Here is a 19,729-nt window from a genome sequence, read left to right on the forward strand (position 1 = left end):
GAATGTAAATGTCTTAAACTAATCAACCACACATCATAGATTAGTAGACTGGATTAAAATAACAGAACCCATCTTTGTTGCCTACAGGAGACATTGTCTCACCAACAAAAAATTATCTCACCAGCAAAGATCAGCAGAAACTGTATCTCATGGATTTTTACTTTTTTTAATTTCATCTCTTTAAAACACTTCCTTCTGAATAAATTCTCCAACGACTCATAGATCATACATAAGCATCATTTTCTTCAAGAAGGTTCTTGATTTTCCTTTTCATTTCTTCAGCAACATATCAGTCATTCAGTAGCATGTTGTTTAACTTCATGGTGTTGTTAATTTCTTTTTTTTTCTTTCTGTTATTGTTTTTGTGGCTTTTCATTTAAGGGGATGTATAATAACTGTAATGGAGACGATCATATCCAGATGTGAAGATACAATGTGTGGGAGGGGTGGGGGGAATCCCAGTGTCTATAAAACTTATCACATAATACAGTGTTATTAGCATTAAAAAAAAAGATACAAAGAAGTATGCATCTCTACTTCCAGACCTAAGATGGACTCCCAATTTAACTATTTTCTGTAATTTGACAATAGGATGCTGGACTCTCTGCCATTGTCCATGCCCACAATGATGGACATATGACTTTGTATGAAGAAGTATGATACAGTAATAATATAGAACTCAGTGAGAGGGCAGGGGATTGGGGCGGGAGTAAGGGAAATCCCAGGGCCTATGGAACTCTATCATAAAATACTACTACTAATCATAGAAGTAAAAATTTTAAAATCACATGGATATTAAAAATAATAATACATTAATTAGTCTTAAAAAAACATTGTTTCATTCACAAACACTACAGGGTGGCCCAGAGAATAGCCTAAGGTCACATATTTGGCAACAAAGGAGTAGAATCTGTTTATGACTCCCAGGGAGGTGTTCTCTCCTACTCCTTGGAATATTCTTCTGCAATTATTGTATGTTTATTTCTCTTACCACGTCTAATATTAGAGCATCTTGAAGGCCTGTGTGCTCTTGTCTTTATAATGCCTCATTCAGTTCCTTGCATCTGTTAGATGTAGAAAAGATATCTACTGATTTCATTTGAATGCATTTTCATGTTTCTTGAAAAGAATTTATGGCTTTAAAAATTCAACCTTAAAAAAAACTTTCTTAATAAAATGCCAGTATGGACTTTATTTCTTCGTTTTTTTTTTAATGCTTTTGATTCTGAAAGTAATAAATACCACAAAAATGCCTAAGCAACAAAGAAATGAATCCAGTGGTGGGTCTCTAGTGTCTTCTGTTCTCTCTCCTAACGGCAGCTAAAAGTTAGGGGGCGCTACTGCAGATACTTTTTCCCAAGTTTTATTTCATGTTTATTTGAAAGGAGAGATAGAGAGACAAAAACAGTTTCTGTTTCCTGGTTCACTCCTCAGATGGCAGCAATGAGCAGAGCTGAGCCAGGCTGCAGCCAGGAGCCAGGAGCTTTCTCCAGGTCTCCTATGTGAAGCCGAGGACCTCGGCCGTCCTCTGGTGCTTTCCCAGGCCACAAGCAGGGAGCCGGATAGGAAGTGGAGCAGCTGGGGTATGAATCAGCTCCCATATGGGATCCCGGCGTATGCAAGTTGAGGATTTTAGCTATTAGGCTACTGTATCAGGCCCTATCTTTATCTGTCTTAACAAGTGGCATTTCTGTCAGTTTGCTATTCATTTATTGACATTGGTAGAGATGTGTTTTTCCCTTACTAAATACTTTAAATCTTGATGTAGATAAACTGATTTTTACTTTCTGACAAATATACAACCTATTCATGTGTATATCTGATAAATATAATTAGAAAGGCTTTTCTACCCCAAATCGTATCATCCCATATTTTCCTTTAGCTCTTATTCACCCTCATGCCTCTTGAGTCTTCCACCCAAACCCCCTTTTGAGGGCGCCCTTAACCTCTTTGTTTCGAAGGCTGTATATGTAAGGGTTCAAGGTCGGGGTCACCACTGCATAGACTATGCTGGCCAGTCGGTCATAGCGGGCCGAATAGGCAGACGATGGCCGGAAATAGACGGAGAGGACAGATCCAAAAAAAAGCAGCACCACTACCAGGTGAGCCCCGCAGGTGGAGAAGGCGCGGCGCCGGCCTCCCGCCGACCGAACCCCAAGGACCGTCACCAGGATGCGCCAGTAAGACAGGGACACCAGGAGCAGTGGGGTCAGCACCACGGCCAGGCCCTCTGAGAAGATGGCAGTCTGCGCTGCGGATGTGTCCGAGGTGGCCAGGCTCAGCATCACAGTCATGTCGCAGAAGAAGTGGCGCACAGCGGCGGTGGGCGGGTAGGCGAGAGCAGAGATGAGCAGTGTGTGGAGCAGCGAATGCAGGTGCGCCACAGCCCAGGACGCCGCCACCAGTGCCCTGCAGCGCCTGGGTGTCACCTGGGCACCATAGTGGAGCGGCCTGCACACCGCCACAGCACGGTCATAGGACATGGCCGCCAGCAGGTAGCTCTCGGTGATGCCCAGGGCCACGAAGAAGAACATCTGGGAGAAGCAAGCCTGGAAGGACACAACCTGGCCCGGGTGGAGCAAGCCGGCCAGCAGCCGGGGAACCGTGACGGTGGTAAAGCTCACATCCACGATGCTCAGGTGACCCAAAAAATAATACATGGGGGAGCGCAGGGCGCTGTCGGTCCTCACCAGCGCCACCATGCTCAGATTGCCCAGGGCGTTGAGCAGGTAGACACTAAGGAAGAGCAGAAACAAGAGCGGGTGGGCGTCTGCACCGTCCATGAGGCCGAGAAGGATGAATTCTGGGGCAGATGTGAGGTTAACTAGTGCCATGGAGTGCCTGGAGGCGTGCTGATGCTGTGGGGAGACGAGAGAGCAATAGGGCTAAGTCCTGGGACTCCCATGATGCTCCATCTGTGAGGCTCTGTGGATGAATGATAGATAGATAAATGATAGGTAAGAGTTTTGATTCCTATGGCTAAAACCATACTGCTGGTCCAATAATCCAAATTTTACAAGTAAACAAATTCTCAGATGGCTAAGTGTCAAGCTTCAGAGTAGATCAGACCTGGGTTCGAGTCCTGGCTCTACCTCTCTGAGCCTCAGTATCTTCTCCCTTAGTGGGAAAAATATGAATTATTACCCCTCCGCTTGATTGCGGGATGAAGTGCCTAAGAAGTTTAAAGTACTTGTCACTACTGTGCTTGGTGCAGAATAAGCCTCAAAATTATCTGATCCTCTGTCATCTATTGTCAGCCATCAATCAGTCATCCATCTCCATCCGAGCACCCATCATCTGCTTACCTCCTTATTTATTTATTTATTTATTTTGCTTAGACAATAAGTTAGGTCGGAGGCATTAGCCAGACTGCCTTAATACCAGTCTGAATGTTTTCACAAAACTCTTGACTACATTTCCCATTTATGTTCTTCACCGCATCGCATGGGCTGGTTCAGGAAGGACAGTTCTTTCCTGTAAATGGTCCATATTTTAGGCTTGCAGTCTCTATGGTCTCAGCCACAACTCCACCACTCTCCCATTGTAGTCCAGAGCAACCACTGACAATAACATGAGTTAATGGTCATGGTTCAGCTCCCAGGACACTCTATTTACAAAAGCAGGAGATAGACACTTTATGGCCAGGGTCCACAGGCTGCTGAAGACAGAAAGATGAGTGAGTCTTGGCTTCTGCCCTCAGTGTAGCCTGGAGCATCTTTGCTGGGGGTTTAGTCCTTTACCAATTCTGTGAACCAACTGAGAGCATGCTGTTGTTCCTAGGAAGAATGCCGGGGGTGGGACTTGGCCTGGGTCTCAGAGAACAGAAGGAGTTTCACCCAATAGACATGACCTTGTGTGGGAACACGAAAAGAGATGGTGTGTGCTTGTTAGCAAGAAAGTCATGAAAGGAAGAAGGTGAAATATCCACAATGGACTATGGGACAGGTTTGTCCCTGCTGTCACCTTAGCACAAAATCAGTTTCACAGAAACTTCTAAATTGCTGTTAGCCATGTGACTTTAATCATCTCGGAAATACGTGTTTGTGTTGTTTCCCCATTCAGTCTCTTCCTTAAACCTCTGCACAGATTTCTTCCACTATTCCAAAGTTTCTAGAACTATTGGGCTACTCACCTAACCTGCCCACCCTTTACCAGTGAAGGACTAGGTCAGCGCTTAGCAGGGCAGCCCCTCCCAAGAGGGAGGCTTGTCCAGGAAACTCAGTACAAAGCTTAGCCAATAGATGCTTGCTGGATGAAGGTTTTTGAGCAGAAAACAGAGGTGAACAGAGGCAGAAGAAGAGGAGAGGAGGTGTCAGGCACACTCCAATGACGGTTCCTGTCAGTGTTCTGCTTTTTTGTAACTGTCACCATGCAGAACCTCTTCTGAGACCCACATGTGACAGGCACCTGCTGCAACCATGGGCAGTAAGGATTGTTCAAGGGGGCAGACCAGAGCAGAAAGCATCTAGCAACTCACCACCCTAAAGCCTGGACAGAAAGCAATATCTCTGCAGCGAACACTCAGGTACACCATGACATGGAAGCCCACAGGCCCCACACCAGACACGGACATGCTCAGCTACCTCCTGACATATGGATTCGCACCTGCCATGACGGGCACATACAGACATAGGCACACAGACTCATACAGAAGCCAACCCGTGCCATGCCTGCCACCTATATCAAAGACACTGGCAGTGCCACACAGACCCCCACGGCTTCTGTAAGGTTCCCTGAGATCTCATGTAGATCTGCATAGAAACACTCCACCTCCATGCTCTACCTGCTGTCAGGGCTGTCAGTCTTCACAGAGCAGAGAGTGGGCTGTGGGAAAGCAGCGAAATCACTGCTGACCCCAACAATCTCACTCTGGGTTTCTGTCCAGCCCACAATCTCCGAGTGATAGCCCACTATGCTCTTCCAATTACACACTTAACATTGGGATGTCCTCTACCATCCCATGCCAACTTTTCATTTCTTCTCCTTTAGTGATTTATTCAACTGTAAATCCAATAATGGTGTTGAATTCTTGCCAGGAATTTAGACACCAGGCAAGGAGAGCATTCAGAAGTGCAGGCACAAAAAGCTCACCTTTCTATCTTTGTGCCATGCAACTGGCAGTGTTTCTTGGCTGTCACCTCACCCAACACCCATGCCGCAAGCAGTGAAGGCAATGTCAAGAGAAGTTGGCACCTGAGGCCCTTCAGTGATCAGGGGACAAGTCAGGGTTTCATCCCAGTGCTCCAAATCTCCGGTCCAGCCTGCTTCCTCATGCTATCTGCATATTTATCTTATTTTTGGCCACCTGTTGACTCCCCTTTTCTGCCAGCAACTCCCCTGCCTGACAACTCATCTGTGAGCATGCCCAGCCCTGCCTTCCCTAGGCTGTACCCACAGGCTAAGCTGCAGAGGGCAGTTCTGGCAGCTATGCCCTAGAGGGAAAGATTTCCCTTAGCAGGCAGAGGTGAGAGGAAAGGACTGCAGGACAGGGACAGTGGGAGGTCACCCAGCAATTAATTAATAAAATGAACTACATAGAGAACTGCAGTGGCCTCTGCAGCCTGTGGACCCGTGAAAATGTCTCAAGCCCTCAAGCAGCCAGCTTTCCCACTCCCAACTTGCTCAAGAGGCCGAGCAGGAACAGCCAGCAAAGGTGTCTGAGAACCTAGAATTGGAATCAGTATTTCTTGGGGTGGTAACCAGCCACACTAGTCACAGGGGCTGGAAATGATGATATCTCTTCTCAGCCTCCTGAGGCAGGGAATGGGAAATGGCCAGGGCGAGCCATAGTTCCTCTAGATGGCGCTGTAAGGAGACATGCTACAGAACTAGGGCCCCAGGATGCCTGGACGGAGCAGACCTCCCCTGCATCCCAGACTTGCCACAATTTGCAGGGTCACAACTAATCCAGGAATTGAAGGAAGGAGAGGGGAAGCAGGAGTTGCTGGCAGGGTCACCCCTAGAGAGGAAGATCTGGGATGAGGACAAAACAGGCTGATGTGCACAGGGAGCTGCTCTGGGTGGACTGGCAAATTGCCACCCTCCGCCCCTCCACAGCCTGGCTGGGAGATGCTGGCATCTTGGACCTGCCCAGCAAGTGCCAGAAATAGAGTATCTCTGCTGTATGTTCTGAAGCCCATTCCTGCCCTGTGCTGCTCACTGAAAGGTAGCAGCACCAACCTCACTCCCCAGGTGAATGGATGCTCCTTAGGTCAACTCCTTCTCCTTGCTAGCTGCCCTTGCACCAGGCATGCCTTTTAATGCTTGTGGAGTGGACAGCCACAGTCCATGGGACATTTACTCAGCATCCTGGGGTGCTATTGATCTCTAAATTGGAGTCACATGAAGCCTTGAATGAGGAGAATCTCTAAGTCCATGCTACCTCTTGACCTTGGGCAAGTCATTTCTCCCTCTCTGAGCTGCAGTTTCCTTGTGGGTAAATTGAGAAGGGTGAACTGGCAGCATCTGATGATTCCTTTGGGTCGGAGGATGTAAAGTTCTGGGGATGTGTCTTTGGCAGCCAGTACTGGAGGGAAGAGACCAGGGGAAAGGGGTGCCAGGCAGTATATCTTGAGAGAGAGAGACAGAGAAAGAGAGATTCCCTCAGCTTCCTTACATGCCTGGAACAGTTAGGTAAAAAAGAAGTCAGGAAATTCATCCAGGTTTCCCAAGGGAGTTGTAGGAACCTGGCTGCTTAGACCATGAGCTACTTGGGCCATCATCTTCTATTCCCCAGTGTCTGCATTAGTAGGACCCTGGGTTCAGGAGCTAGGGCTGCGAATCAAACACTCCAGTGTGGGATGCCTGGGTCCCATGTCTTAGCTTCTAGCTCAATGTCTGCCTTACCCACTATGAAACAGTCTTTTGATCTTTTAATTCTTTTAAAGATATATATATATACATATATATATGTGATTTATTTATTTTTATTGGAAAGGCAGATTTACAGGGAGAAGAAGAGACAGAGAGAAAGATCTTCCATCTGCTGGCTCACTCCCCAAATGGCTGCAATGGCCAAAGCTGAACTGATCCGTAGCCAGGGGACAGGAGCTTCTTCTGTGTCTCCCATGTGGATGCAGGGTCCCAAGGCTTTGGGCCATTCTCCACTGTTTTCCTAGGCCACAAGCAGGGAGCTGGATGGGAAGCAGAGCAGCTAGGATATGAACCAGCACCCATATGAGATCCCAACACATGCAAAGCGAGGATTATAGCCACTGAACCATCATGCTGGACCCTCTTTTTAAAATATTGATTATTCTTTTACTTGAATTTTGGCTCTGAGGGAAACTTCTGCATTTTAATTTGCTTTGATCATTAGGGGCATTTCTCTGCTCTATGAGATGTGCTTGCCTGTCTTTTCTTGTCTGAGTCCAGGTCAGTAGGTCTGACTACGACCCAGAGCCTTGGCCTGGCTTATGCCTCACTTCTGAAAGAACTATAAGCTATGAGACAAGACATTTCACATTTATAATTTTTCTCTGATGAAGCCATGTAAAACTAATTTCATATTTGCATAATTAATTCTAATTCTCAAATTAATATGTATGAAACAAATATCATAAAGTTTCATATTCTTTTTAATGGACCTTTGGAGTAATTTCCAAAATTATACTATGCTCAGTTGGACACAAGAATACACGTGTGTACACACACACACACACACGTATGTATGTATATACATACACATATATATGTCATTAAGTTGCAAAGTAATACATCTAAACATCTGAATAATTGTGACGTTCATTTTTCCTCCTAAAATAACACCCCTGTGGGCAGTTATTAGCATTATTATTAGTTTATAAGAAGGATATCACACTAATTTGTACTCACTTCGGTATGTGCAAAGTTCCTGAAATTAGGAATTACACTGGTGACCTGTCAAGGGTCAAAGGCCCAATGGGTTTGTTCGCATTTAGGAAGAATCTTAGACTTCTAGGTCAGAAATTCCTCTGTACAACTGAGCAATGGCTGTCACCTCCGGGAGTGAGGGGCTTGGGCTGCTGATTTCTCGCCATGATTCAAGCACCTTTTCTATTCTGAGAAGCGTATGTGCAACTGGAAATGCAGTGGCTTGGTTTCAGGGCAAGAGTTTGTTAGATATAACAGAGACTAGCTGTAAACCATCTGAAGAATTTTGTAAAAACTTCCAAGTCGCCTCAAAGTGACCTGAGGTTTGTCTCTCTTTCTCTCTCGCTTGCTTTTTATTTTCTTCATGAAGGCAAAGTTATAAATTGCTGTAATTTTATTGAACAGTGTAATTTTAGTAAGTAAAAGCTGGTGAGTTGGAGTAAGCACTATTTAGAAGAAAATATATATATATATATATGTATATGCTGCAAAGACAAGGGAGTTGGTCAACTATGAAAATCTGGGGGAAGATCAGTGTTCCGAGATGAATACGGCAGTGCCACTCTAAGTACGGCCTGGGGAGAGGGAACCGGGCCTTGTCAGGTTCGGCATGACCTTTCCTGGACTCAACTGCCCCTGTGGTAAGCAGAGTCCTCCCGTGTACCTTAGTGTAATGTGACTGTGCTCACTAAGCAGTACTCTGGTTTTGCTTATGTATAGGAAAACGATGTCGTTCTAGGAGAATATGTTGGGTTTTTTGTTTGTTTGTTTGTTTGTTTGTTTGTTTTTAGAAAATAGCAGAATACATGATCCTTTTTGGTGTGTAGAAAGGTATTTTTAAAGTTTGTGGGGGGAAATGGAATTTTAACAAATAGGTTTGAATCTTTGTATACTGTAACAATGTAAGTTAGTGCAGCCACTGCTGAGAACAATATGGAAGCTCCTCAATGAACTAAAAACAGAACTGCTAGTGTTGGCACTGTGGCTTGGTGGGTAAAGCCACAGCCTGCAATGCCAGCATCCCATATGGGCACCTGTTTGTGTCCCAGCTGCTTCACATCTGTCTAGGGAGTGAATCAGCAGGTTGAAGGTACCTCTCTGTGTATCTCTGTCTCTCCTTCTCTTCATTACTCTGGCTTTCAATAAATAAATAAATAAATAAATAAATAACCCTCTATAAGATATATAGAACTACCATATGACCCAATAATATCAGTACTGGGTCTATATCCAATGGCCATGGACTCAATCTGGCAATCATCTGCCTCCCACTATTTACAGTAGGAAAGAAATGGAAACAATGTGTCCATCATCAGAAGCATGAATAAAGAAAATGTAGTGCATATACACAATGAAGTGCTGCTTGGCTTCAAAACGGATGAAATCTCATCTCAGGCAACTGCATCAGTACCCAGAGATGGAGGAAGGACATCTGATGTCATCCCAGGGTCCCCAACATGGAGCATGTTCCGAGGATACTGCTTAAGTGATTTTGACAGTTCTGAGATGCTATTGGTTTTGTTGTTCCAAGGCTGAGGAAATCCTTCCATGGCCCATTGCCATAGTTCACCTTAGAGTCTCAATTCACCCAGATACTTGCCCAGGAGAGCTGTACAATTTGTTTTGCCCTTCACAGTACTAGATGTCCTCTGTAGGCCTCAAGGAGCTGATCATCGTGTCTCCCATGAGAATCTGGGCATGCCATCCACCATAAAGCCCTTCACAGCTATGGAGACCCAGTTCTGACACATGCACTCCATGGTCAGACCATACGTATGGCTCAGACCAGGCTGGGTCAGTTCATAGAATCCAATGGAAGTGTGAGAATCAGGATAAGGTGCGGGTACTGTAGCCTGGCATGGTCTGGGCTGCTCCCAGCCTTGGTTCTTGAGCTCACCTTCAGGGACTATGTCCTGACAGAGGAGTTACCCAAGGTCCTCTATCCAGTCTTCTCCCAGTGGCAGATCTTGCGCACAAAGGTGGGTCCTTGCCATTCCAACTGCTACTATTGGGTGCTACAGCCCAGCCACAATTGGTCCACTCTCAGGCCCAGCTCTCCTGTGGTTCAGCAGATGCAGAGTCCTAGTCCAGCTGTCCTATGCCTACCTTGGCTTTTGTGAGTATCAGCAGGTGCTGGAGCCCAGTCTGGCACACCCCAGACACAGTCCACATCCATGCTGAGGGATGCTGCAGCCATGTCCAGCCCAGTTTGTAGCCCCCATTTCAGCTTTTATGCTCACTAGTGGGAGCCGCAGCCCAGCAGGAATGTCCATTTAGTTCCCCAGCCAAGCTTGCTCCTAGCCACAACACATCTTGTGCATGTCAGCAGTTGTTCTGACACAGCTTGCTCTTTGCCATCAGATGGTGCACCCTACCCTAGCCTGGCCCACCCACAGTCTCAACTCTCACTGGTGGGTGCTGCAGCCTAGCCCTGCCCAACCTGCTCCCATCCCTGACTTTCATGCAAGCTGGTAAGGGTGATAGCCTAATCTAGCTTGACATGGCCTGCGCCTCCTTCTGGCTCCTGCACATGCCATTGTGTTATGGTTTGATCTGGCCCTGCCAAGTTTACCCCCTACAGAGTCAACCCACACACTTGCCAACAAGTGAAGCAGCTCTGTTCTGCCTGACCAACACCCAACCCTGACTCATGCTCACTAGTGGGAGGCCATGACCATCATGGAAGTTCCCTAAGTTCTCCCACAAGGCCCACTCCCAGACCTAGATCTTACATGTGCTAGTGGGTGCTAGGCCCTTACCCAGCAGTCTTCCTCCCACTGTCAGCCTTGTGCTGGTGGATGTTGCAGCCTGTATCACCCCATAGCCAATTCTTGGGCAAGCCTGTGGGGTGCTACAACCTATTCCCAACCTCAGTACCCACGAGTGTTGTTGAGCTCCATGATCATGCCTACCTCAGTCCATCACCACCTCAACTCTTGAGCAAACCAGCTGGTATGGCAATCCCACAGGGATGAGCCCATGATCCCCCCAGAATCTGCTCCCAGACCCAGTTATCTCATGAGCTGGTTAGTGTCATGGCCCAACCTAACATGGTCCACCCCCTGTTCCAGCACTCACTGGCAGGCACTGTGATGGAGCACTGTTAGGCAGGCCCTCCAGCCATGGCGGTTTTGTGTGCCAATAGGCGGTGGTTGATACCAACAATCCCAGTTCAGCTCTCCCACATTGACAGGTATATTGATTTGACCCCAAAAGGACCTCTAGTTTCTCTCCTCTAAACCACCTGGTCTCAGCCACCTCATTTACCTGAAAGTGCAGTCGCCAGGTTGGTGGAAGCCCCCCAGAAGTCACAGCTCACTCCTCACCTGTCGCATTCTCCCTCAGTAGTCCTCCATCCCACACATCTCCAGACTCGCTTCCCTGAGCAATCCACAGCCCCTCTCCCCCGGTGCCTGATCCTCTGGCAGGATGCTGTGCCAGCCTGGAGCCCTGCCTGCCTACCCATGGCCCATGCAAATTTGGGTGCAGGTTCTCAGACCATGTCTATTGATGTGCCAGCTTCTACACCCAACATATAAAAAAATAGAATATGTGACTATGCTGACACACTGATACAGTTAACACAATTTTGGCATTAACCAGGCCCGGGATAGCCATCAGCCAATAGCTGCTTTTCTCCCAGCAGTGTAACACTTGCCTAGGTACAATGAAACCCAGCCATTGCTTACAGCTGGGGAAGATAATGTATATTTCTGTAAAAGTAGAATGAACAAAGATTCACCACAAACAAATGCTAAATATTTGAGGAGATAACTATATACATAGTGTAATATAGATACAGGTTTCGGTTCATCACATGGCATTCCATATGTGCCTGCGTAAACTTTAAGATTTTTAAAAAGATAATTTAAAATGGAAACCCATGCCCAGGTTTTCAAAATCTGCATTTTCTTAAACTTTCTGAAAGTCATCTTCTCTGTCCATATGTGAAGGCTGGTAGATGGGATTGCACGCCTGAAAAGTGCGATCACCCCGGAGGCAGGTTTTTGAGCTGAGAGCAGCGTCCCTTGGAAGCTTCTCTTTGCCAGCTGACTTTCCCCATGAATATCCACTTCTGTTTCACTGTCTCTTTCTCCATCCTGCAACAGATTGATCACAGTATGTGCGTGAGTCATGTCCACCCTCGACTTAGCCACCCAGGAGACCCAAGGGCAGAAAGCATCAGCCAGAATAAGTGTGTGTAGAGACAAAGGCTGTAGAGCTCAGAAACTAAAATTGCATCCCTTCCCGGTATCACACCCCACACAAAGCAAATTTTACATATAAAACATAAAATGTAAAAACTAAGGTCACAAAAGAACTTGTAGAAAACACAGATGGCTGTTTTTTATGTAAGCTTGAAATGCACAGGAGAAGAGTTAAAGTGTGACAGCAAGGGCCAAAGTTGGGAAACAAACATCTATGCACTCAACTACATTAGCAATGTTCCTCTGTAGCATGGCATTCATGAGAGGCAAAGTAATCAGGAAAGCATTCGCTAACTCCCCGAGGAAGGGCCACCGCACACAGCAACAGGAGAGTCTCCCCCAAAACCACAGACCAAAACAGCAGGGGAGGGGGAGCTAGTGATGCACTTTTTACTCCTGCAAAGACTTTAGAATTGGTAACACCTGGAGATGGTGAGGGTTAGGAAGATAGCCCTGTCACACTGAATTGGAACAAAAATCAGACATCCAAATTATTTCTCATTTGTTAATCTTCACAAAAACATTAAAAATAGTCGCACACCAGCTGGGCCGTTCCAAGAAAGAGTTATACAGATGCTTCCCAAAGCAGTGTGCTCTAGATGGTGACAAACTACAAACTACCCAGAGGGGGCCAGCTACAGTGAGTGGGGAAGGAGAAAGCGAGGAGGCAGTTGCAACATCAGCCAGCCACTGCCAGTGACAGAACAGTGGCATTGCTGAGCATGGAATTTTACAAAACAAACGTGCTGAGACAGGAGGGCCAGAGGGAGAAGAGACCTGTGGGGATGTGAAGGTGGATGGAAGAGCTGCAGTGCCCCAAGCAGACACAAAGGGAAGGAGCCAGGCCTGCTGTGTGCAGGGAGGCAGGCTCATGCCCAGGAGTGCTCATTCTGAACTCAGCTTTCCCCTACCAGCAACTTTGCTAATGAGTCTTGCTAACGAGACTCCTGAAATCATGTGTTGCTAATTGGCCTGCTCCACTCTCCAAGGTCCTAGTTTCTTTCAGAGTAAGAACCAAAAAGGAAGTCAGCCTTTCTTGGGTACCCCATCCCTCCGGCCTTGTTAGTTGGGAGTCCAAAAGTAAATCCCTAGTCTTGAACTCTCACTCGGGAGCTAATTACAGGATTCTGTTTGCAGAACTCAGCAGGACTCAGGTCCCCACTGTTGATCCTGTTTGTCTCTGTGGGAACCTTTTGGGAACACTCGTGGGTAGTGCCTCCCGAGGCCCTGCCAACTCGGGCAGTGAGCAGTGTTTCTCAGCTGTTGCCTCTCATCTCCAACCCCAAAATGTCTGAAGTGCTTGTGACCCAGAAGATTAAGCATGATCCCTCCCAGAGCTGGGAGAGTAGTGTGTGTCGGGGTTGGGGGTGGGGAACAGACACCGTGGCTTCTGCAGTTTGAGCCCTTTGCCAGGAAGGAAGCGTGGGGCTGATGTGGTGCAACAGATGAAGCACTGGCCACTGCGCCTTGGGGGAGGGCCAGAGACATCCCACCTCTGACCCTTGTCAGAAGAGGACACACATTCTAGAAAGTAGGATAACCCAATGGGGGTTCCCATCTCCCTCTACACTGTTCAAATCAGTGATTCTGCATCTTGCTTTGTCTAATCTTCAGAATAATCAGCTGACATGCATATGCTGATTTCCAACTCGCAGGTGCTAAATCTGAGGCCCACAGAAACTGAGCTGCTCAAGGTTGCACAGAGGGCCATGTCAGCCCAAGTGCAGGTCCTCCCACTGCCCAGTGCAATCGGCTTTCACCCTGTCACACCTGACTTCACTCTGCAAACCATGTGCTGCTTGCCTTGCTGCCTGCCACATGATGCCAGGTCTGCTTTTATCTTGCCTTCTGACCTGGCCCGTTCACTCCCTGTAGATACCAAATAAAGATCTGAATTAATTTCAGGGTTCTGGTGTCTTTGTCTTCCCATATCCTACAAACATATAAACTCCAAAAATAAAATTGTTTTCTGCCTGGAAAGTGAACTGCCCCAGCTCACTTTCTTCTGCTTCCTTCGCTGCTCCCACTCAGGCCTTCACATGTGTACCTGGTCCACTGCCATCATCTTCCACATAGGCACTCTGCAGTCGCTGAGGCCCAAGGCCCCACTTCTGCCCAGTTGTTCCCAGCTTTGTCACATGACCATTGAACTGTCCTGTTCCTTGTTTCCCTCCAGCTTTGATATCTTCTGGGCCTGAGTATTTATCCCATAACAAGTGAAGGAAAAAAGTCCCAGCAGACTCACAAGGAACTCGCTTTGCAGATGAAGGATTGAAATCTACAACAGATCTGAAAGCTAAGGGAACAGAATCTGGTGGAGTCTAGATCTCCAGGTTTCCCAGCGAAGGGTCTCTGCTCAGCTGGACTGTCTCGGGCATTTCCAAGGGTCAGTGTCACTAGTTCTTCACCAGAAGTGCTGCAAAATTCAAACGAGCACATAGACCTTATGGAGCGTTATACATGCTGCTGTGTGGCAGTAGAAAAAGAAGAAGAAATGGAACCCTGGTGGAATTCCTCTGCAATGTGGAAGGAACTCTGCCTGGGCTGGACAGAGGGTGAGGATAGACGGCTGGATGTGGGGAGAGGAGGCACTGCTGAGAGGTGTGTGAGCGCATCCCCAACGTGTGTATGTCCCATGGCATACTGGGTGACATCTGCTGAGCTGGATCCTTGAACTGGGGATGGACTCAAAACCTCCCAGGCCTGTTGAGGACTGATCACATCTGGGACATGTTTCTTTGGATTTGAGCTGTCTGGAGTCGGGGTAGCTAGGCCAAAATACTGCTAGAAGTTCCTTTACATTCAAACGTTTATGAGCCTACATCCACCTAAGACACGCATATGTCCCGACCAAGATTAGTCACCCTTCCTGGAATTCCATAAAAACAATAAGAACTGGGCAACAGGGCAGGGATTGTCTGTGGAGAGGAGATGATCTTAATGATGCACAGAGAAGGTTGATGTCTAACGGAGGATGAGATTATGGTGGGACTGGCATGGTGGCATGGCATGCTCTATCACCAGCATCCCATATGGGTACTGATGTGTGCCCCAGCTGCTCCACTTTAGGTCCAGCTGTCTGCTTATGACCTGAAAAACCAACAGAGGATAGTCCAAGTCCTTGAGACCTTGATCCCATGTGAGAGACCTGGAAGGAAGCTTTTGGCTTCAGATCGGCTCAGCTCTGAATGTTGCAGCCATCTGGGAGGTGAACCAACAGATGGAAGATTTTCTCTCTTTGTGTCTGCTTCTCTCTGTGTTAACATTTGCCTTTCCAATAAAAATACTTCCTCCATTAACCTTGGTAACCATCAATGTTTAATGATATTTATCTTGTTTAATATTGATATACTACCTACCAATTTGTGTATATTAGATGCTGGGGTTTTTTTTTTGTTGTTCCTCAAATTCAATATAGGGAGAAAAGGAAATAGGTGTGATTAAAGTAGTTTTGAAATTCAGAAAAAATAACAATGTATTGGGTCCTTGTGCTTTGGTCTTGAGTTGGTGGGAGAGGCTAAAATTTTGTTAGGTATGTTGGTTGGCTTTCAGTTGCAAGTAGATTCTTTAAAATACTTGATTAAAGAAGAACATGATAAATTTTTCTAGTAAAATTTATTACAAACATCAGTAACAATTCTATACAGCTTCACTCAAAATTAGTTAGAACATTCTACCAGGTCTTGGAGATATGGTCCAGATCTCAAGCTTAAGTTGTATAATTTATCCTGACACTTTGTGACCTTAACCAAGTAGCAGCTGTATTGTATTGCACTTCAAGTTTTTCACCTGCAAAATAAGGGATAAATAATGAGACACTCACTGTAGGCCAGTGAGGCATGTCTTGCAAATCAAATAAGATGCTGAGTATGAAAGTGGGTTTGTGAATTGAAAAGAATGATTTTCATTTAAATAACTGCTGCAGGTATATTTAGTGGTGTTATACTCAGTCCCACTTTCCATACTAGTCTCTGAGAGAGGAAGGCAGGCCTCTAGCAAAAATGCTGAAGAATCAGAAATGAAAATATACAGTAACAATATATATCAGTAACAAACATCGGTAGAGCATCTTACTGTAACACACCAACTCATCTGTGGGTAGAGATTGAGTTTTCATTTCTGTACCATCAAAGTACTGGACCTTTATTAGGGTTTCAGTAAGATGTCATTGAGTAAATGAATAAATAAAAGGAATTTGTATATATGTTTATTTATTTAAGCATTATACGAATACCTTAATATAATACTGATTTCTAATGCGTGAATGTTCTTTAAGTAAGGGATTGTTAAATCTCTGGGCTCTATCATAATCTGTGAAACTCAATCAATATAATTAATATCTTCCATTAAAATTTCCCATGCATTCTAAATTCTAAATTCTTTGAAGGAAGGTATGAATAGACACTGTTAACAATTGATCGAATTGTTAACAAAATCATGTGTTGGAAAAGGAAATGGCTGAGAGGCAAGAATTATCTAGAAAGCAATACTCATTTAATATATCCTACCACATTTTCCAACATTTTCATTTCTTTTCATCAGTAAGTAGATCAATATTTAAGAGAGCAGGCACCTCTGAATTCTGCTGCATTTTGTCACACTTCTGTTGTGATCTTCACTGATGATCTTCCTTTTTATTGATGTGTGTCTGCTAACAAACACGCAGTTGCTCTGGTGTTCAGGCAACGCTAAAACGCCAGTCCCAGTCTCCCTTAGGATGCCGTTTCTCCATGAGCTTCCTCGCGGTCTCCGTTTCCTGACACCCCTGAACTTCACTGGAGAGCTGTCTTCCTCTGCGGCCTTCATTCCCTGGCTTCCCATCCAACGGTCTTCCCACCACGGCCATGTCCTCCTCCTGCCACTGCTCCCGGCAGAGCCTTCAGATTCCGCTCAGCCTGGAGTGACCGCCCCGTGGTCACCTTGACAAATGCTCACTCACTTTTCATCACTTGGCTCCAGTCCAGCTCTTCCAGAATGCCTTTCCTAACCCTCCTTCTGCCCTGCCAGAGAGGACTTTTGTTTTCTTTCTGACTGTATTCCATCCGACATCCCGCTTTTGTGACCTGCTTGTGACCTGCTTGGCTTCTTCTGCTACATGGCCAGAGCGAGGCCAGAGCGTGGGTTATGCTGCTCTCGGAACCTTACAACTCACCATCAGTTCTTTCCAGGTGCTTGATAAATTCTTTCCGAATCAGTTACTAGTTTGAGAATTCTGCTTTTGGAGAAATGTATCAGGTCTAACTTAGTATTGGATTCAATCTGGTGATGTCGGCTTCTTTTTTAACCCTTAATAATTACTAAGCGTGATGGCATAGTAGATGAACTTCCACCTGTGGTCCCTGTGGTCTAGCATCCCATGGGTGCCAGTTCGAGTCCTGGCTGCTCCATTTCCTATCCAACTCCCTGCCAATGGCCTAGGAAAGCAGCACATGATGGCCTCTGCACCCGTGTGGGAAACCCAGAAGTTCCTGGCTCCTGGTTTTGGACTAACTCAGCTCTAGACATTGTGACCATCTCGGGAGTGAACCAACAGGTAGATCTTACTCTCTGTCTCTGTCTCTCCTTCTCTCTCTGTAAATCTTCCCTCAAATAGAAATAATAAAAAAGATACTACTAAGTATGCACAACACCTTTCACAAAACAAGGCAATCACTCATCTCAGTAACACTGAGTACTCTTTATATCACCTTTATTGTGAATTCAGGGCTCATAACCAGAAAATTCTAGGAGACAAATATACAATACAAATAAAACTTCTTTTCAAGCATCAAATATCTCAAATCCAGACTATCAAGCATCTCTCACATGTAGATGGAGGAGTTACTTGTTCAAATGCGTAAGAATCAGGTGGATGATGTCACCAGTCGGGGGTCTTAGCAGACTCCAGAGAACTCTACTTCATCTCCATGGTTTTCCTAAACAGTGCTTATCCCCTCTGAATTAAGTTTTCAAATTCATTTTCATTTTTTGTTGGCTCTCTTGAAATCAGCAATTCCCTCAACCTGTACCAGCTGCTGTGAAACTAAATTTGTAAAAAGGAAAAAAAGACCTCTACATTCCCACTTTCATTATACCTACAGTTTTTTTTAAGGTCATTACACAGATATCCATTTTCTTTTTGACCTCTCCATTGCCCATCGCTCTTATCCATCTCATGGGTATCCTTCTCCTTTGAAGTTCATTATTCCTGAAAGACAATGGGTTACATTCAAACCCAGCTCTGACTTCCATTAGCTGTATGAAGTGGAGTTGCTCGGCCTCTTTGAGGTTTCCTAGTTTATAATTTATAAATTTATCTACCTTATATGGTTATGAGGATGCAATCAGCTGAGAGATGCCAGTCACTTAGATCGCAGCCTGATATGGGTATCAGAAGCGAGAGCAATGATCATTGTCATTGTACTTTCCATCTTAAGCCAGTCTTTCATCTCACCTCATCGTGTCCTTGTTCCACATTCACAAGTAACAATACCTCTTAAAGCCATGACCTTTGCCAGGTCAGAAGCTACCTCCTCAGGAACACCTGTCTCAGAGCTCCCTGTACGTCAGGGTTCCTCAGGCTGTAGATCAGGGGATTCAGCATGGGGCTGATGACAGTGTTGAGAATGCCAATCCCCTTGTCCTTATCTGAAGCCTCCACTGAACCTAGTCGCATGTAGCTGAAGACACCTGTTCCATAGAAGATGCCTACCACGGTGAGGTGGGAGCCGCAGGTGGAAAATGCCTTCTTCCTGCCTTCGGCAGAACGGATGCGCAGGACTGCAACTACCACATGGGCATATGACACAGCGATAAGGACCAAGGGAGCCACACCCATGAAGGCTGCAGCTACAAAGAGCAGGTGCTCGTTGAGTTGGGTGCTGGAACAGGAGAGCTGGAAGAGCTGTGGGAGGTCGCAGTAGAAGTGGTTGATTACATTGGGGCCACAGAAGTTCAGGGTAGATAGGGCCACAGTATGAGTCAGTGCATTGGAGAAGGAAAACAAATATGACATACCCACGAGGACTTGCTGGATTCCCCAGCCCATACGGGTGGTGTAGGTGAGGGGCTGGCAGATGGCCAGATAGCGATCATATGCCATAACAGTTAGCAGGAAACAGTCGGTCCCAGCTAGCAGGTGGAAGAAGAAGAGCTGAGAGATGCAGGCTCTGTAAGGAATGCTCCTGTCCTGGCGCAAGAAATGCTTCAACATAGCAGGTACAGTGACACTGATGCACCCGACGTCCAGCACGGACAGGTTCCCCAGGAAGAAGTACATGGGCGTGTGGAGTTTGGGTTCTGTACGGATGGCAGCCAGGATGCTGAAATTCCCACCAACCGTCGTTATGTATGCAAGAAGGAAGATGACAAACAGGACGGGTCGCAGGACTGGGGTCTCTGTCAAACCCAGCAGGACGAACTCAGTCACCACAGAGTCATTTTCTGAGGTTCCAAGATCCATGGCTCCCAGCTGCCGGCAGCAGTCAGAGAGGAGTTGGAAGGTGCCACTGGGGGACCACAGGGAAGGAGATTGTGAGCACAGCCACCACTGCAACCTCAGTGTCAATGTCCAGGAAAGGATGGCGTGGAAGGACATCCAACATGTTAAGGAAAGGAAGCCAAAGATTTAGTGCTATCAGAAAAAGATCTGGCAAATCTTTCAATGGAGAATAATGGTGACCCTGGGCAGA

The 19,729-nt window shown here is 46.2% G+C and overlaps 2 protein-coding genes across 2 annotated transcripts; both read right to left on the bottom strand.

The window, feature by feature from the left end:
- Nucleotides 1–1,895: 1,895 nt before the first annotated feature.
- Nucleotides 1,896–2,834, bottom strand: LOC121169992 (olfactory receptor 1L6-like). The gene has a single exon (XM_041000847.1). It carries the CDS (start codon nucleotides 2,832–2,834, stop codon nucleotides 1,896–1,898), a length of 939 nt encoding a protein of 312 aa, XP_040856781.1.
- A 15,730-nt stretch (nucleotides 2,835–18,564) lies between these two features.
- On the bottom strand, nucleotides 18,565–19,500 carry LOC121170122 (putative olfactory receptor 3A4). The gene has a single exon (XM_041001073.1). The coding sequence runs from the start codon at nucleotides 19,498–19,500 to the stop codon at nucleotides 18,565–18,567; it is 936 nt and encodes a 311-aa protein (XP_040857007.1).
- Between the last annotated feature and the right edge of the window lie 229 nt (nucleotides 19,501–19,729).

This window comes from Ochotona curzoniae, unplaced genomic scaffold (genome assembly GCF_017591425.1).
Source record: "Ochotona curzoniae isolate NIBS_2020 unplaced genomic scaffold, NIBS_Ocur_1.0 scaffold_2453, whole genome shotgun sequence".
NCBI lineage: Eukaryota > Metazoa > Chordata > Mammalia > Lagomorpha > Ochotonidae > Ochotona > Ochotona curzoniae.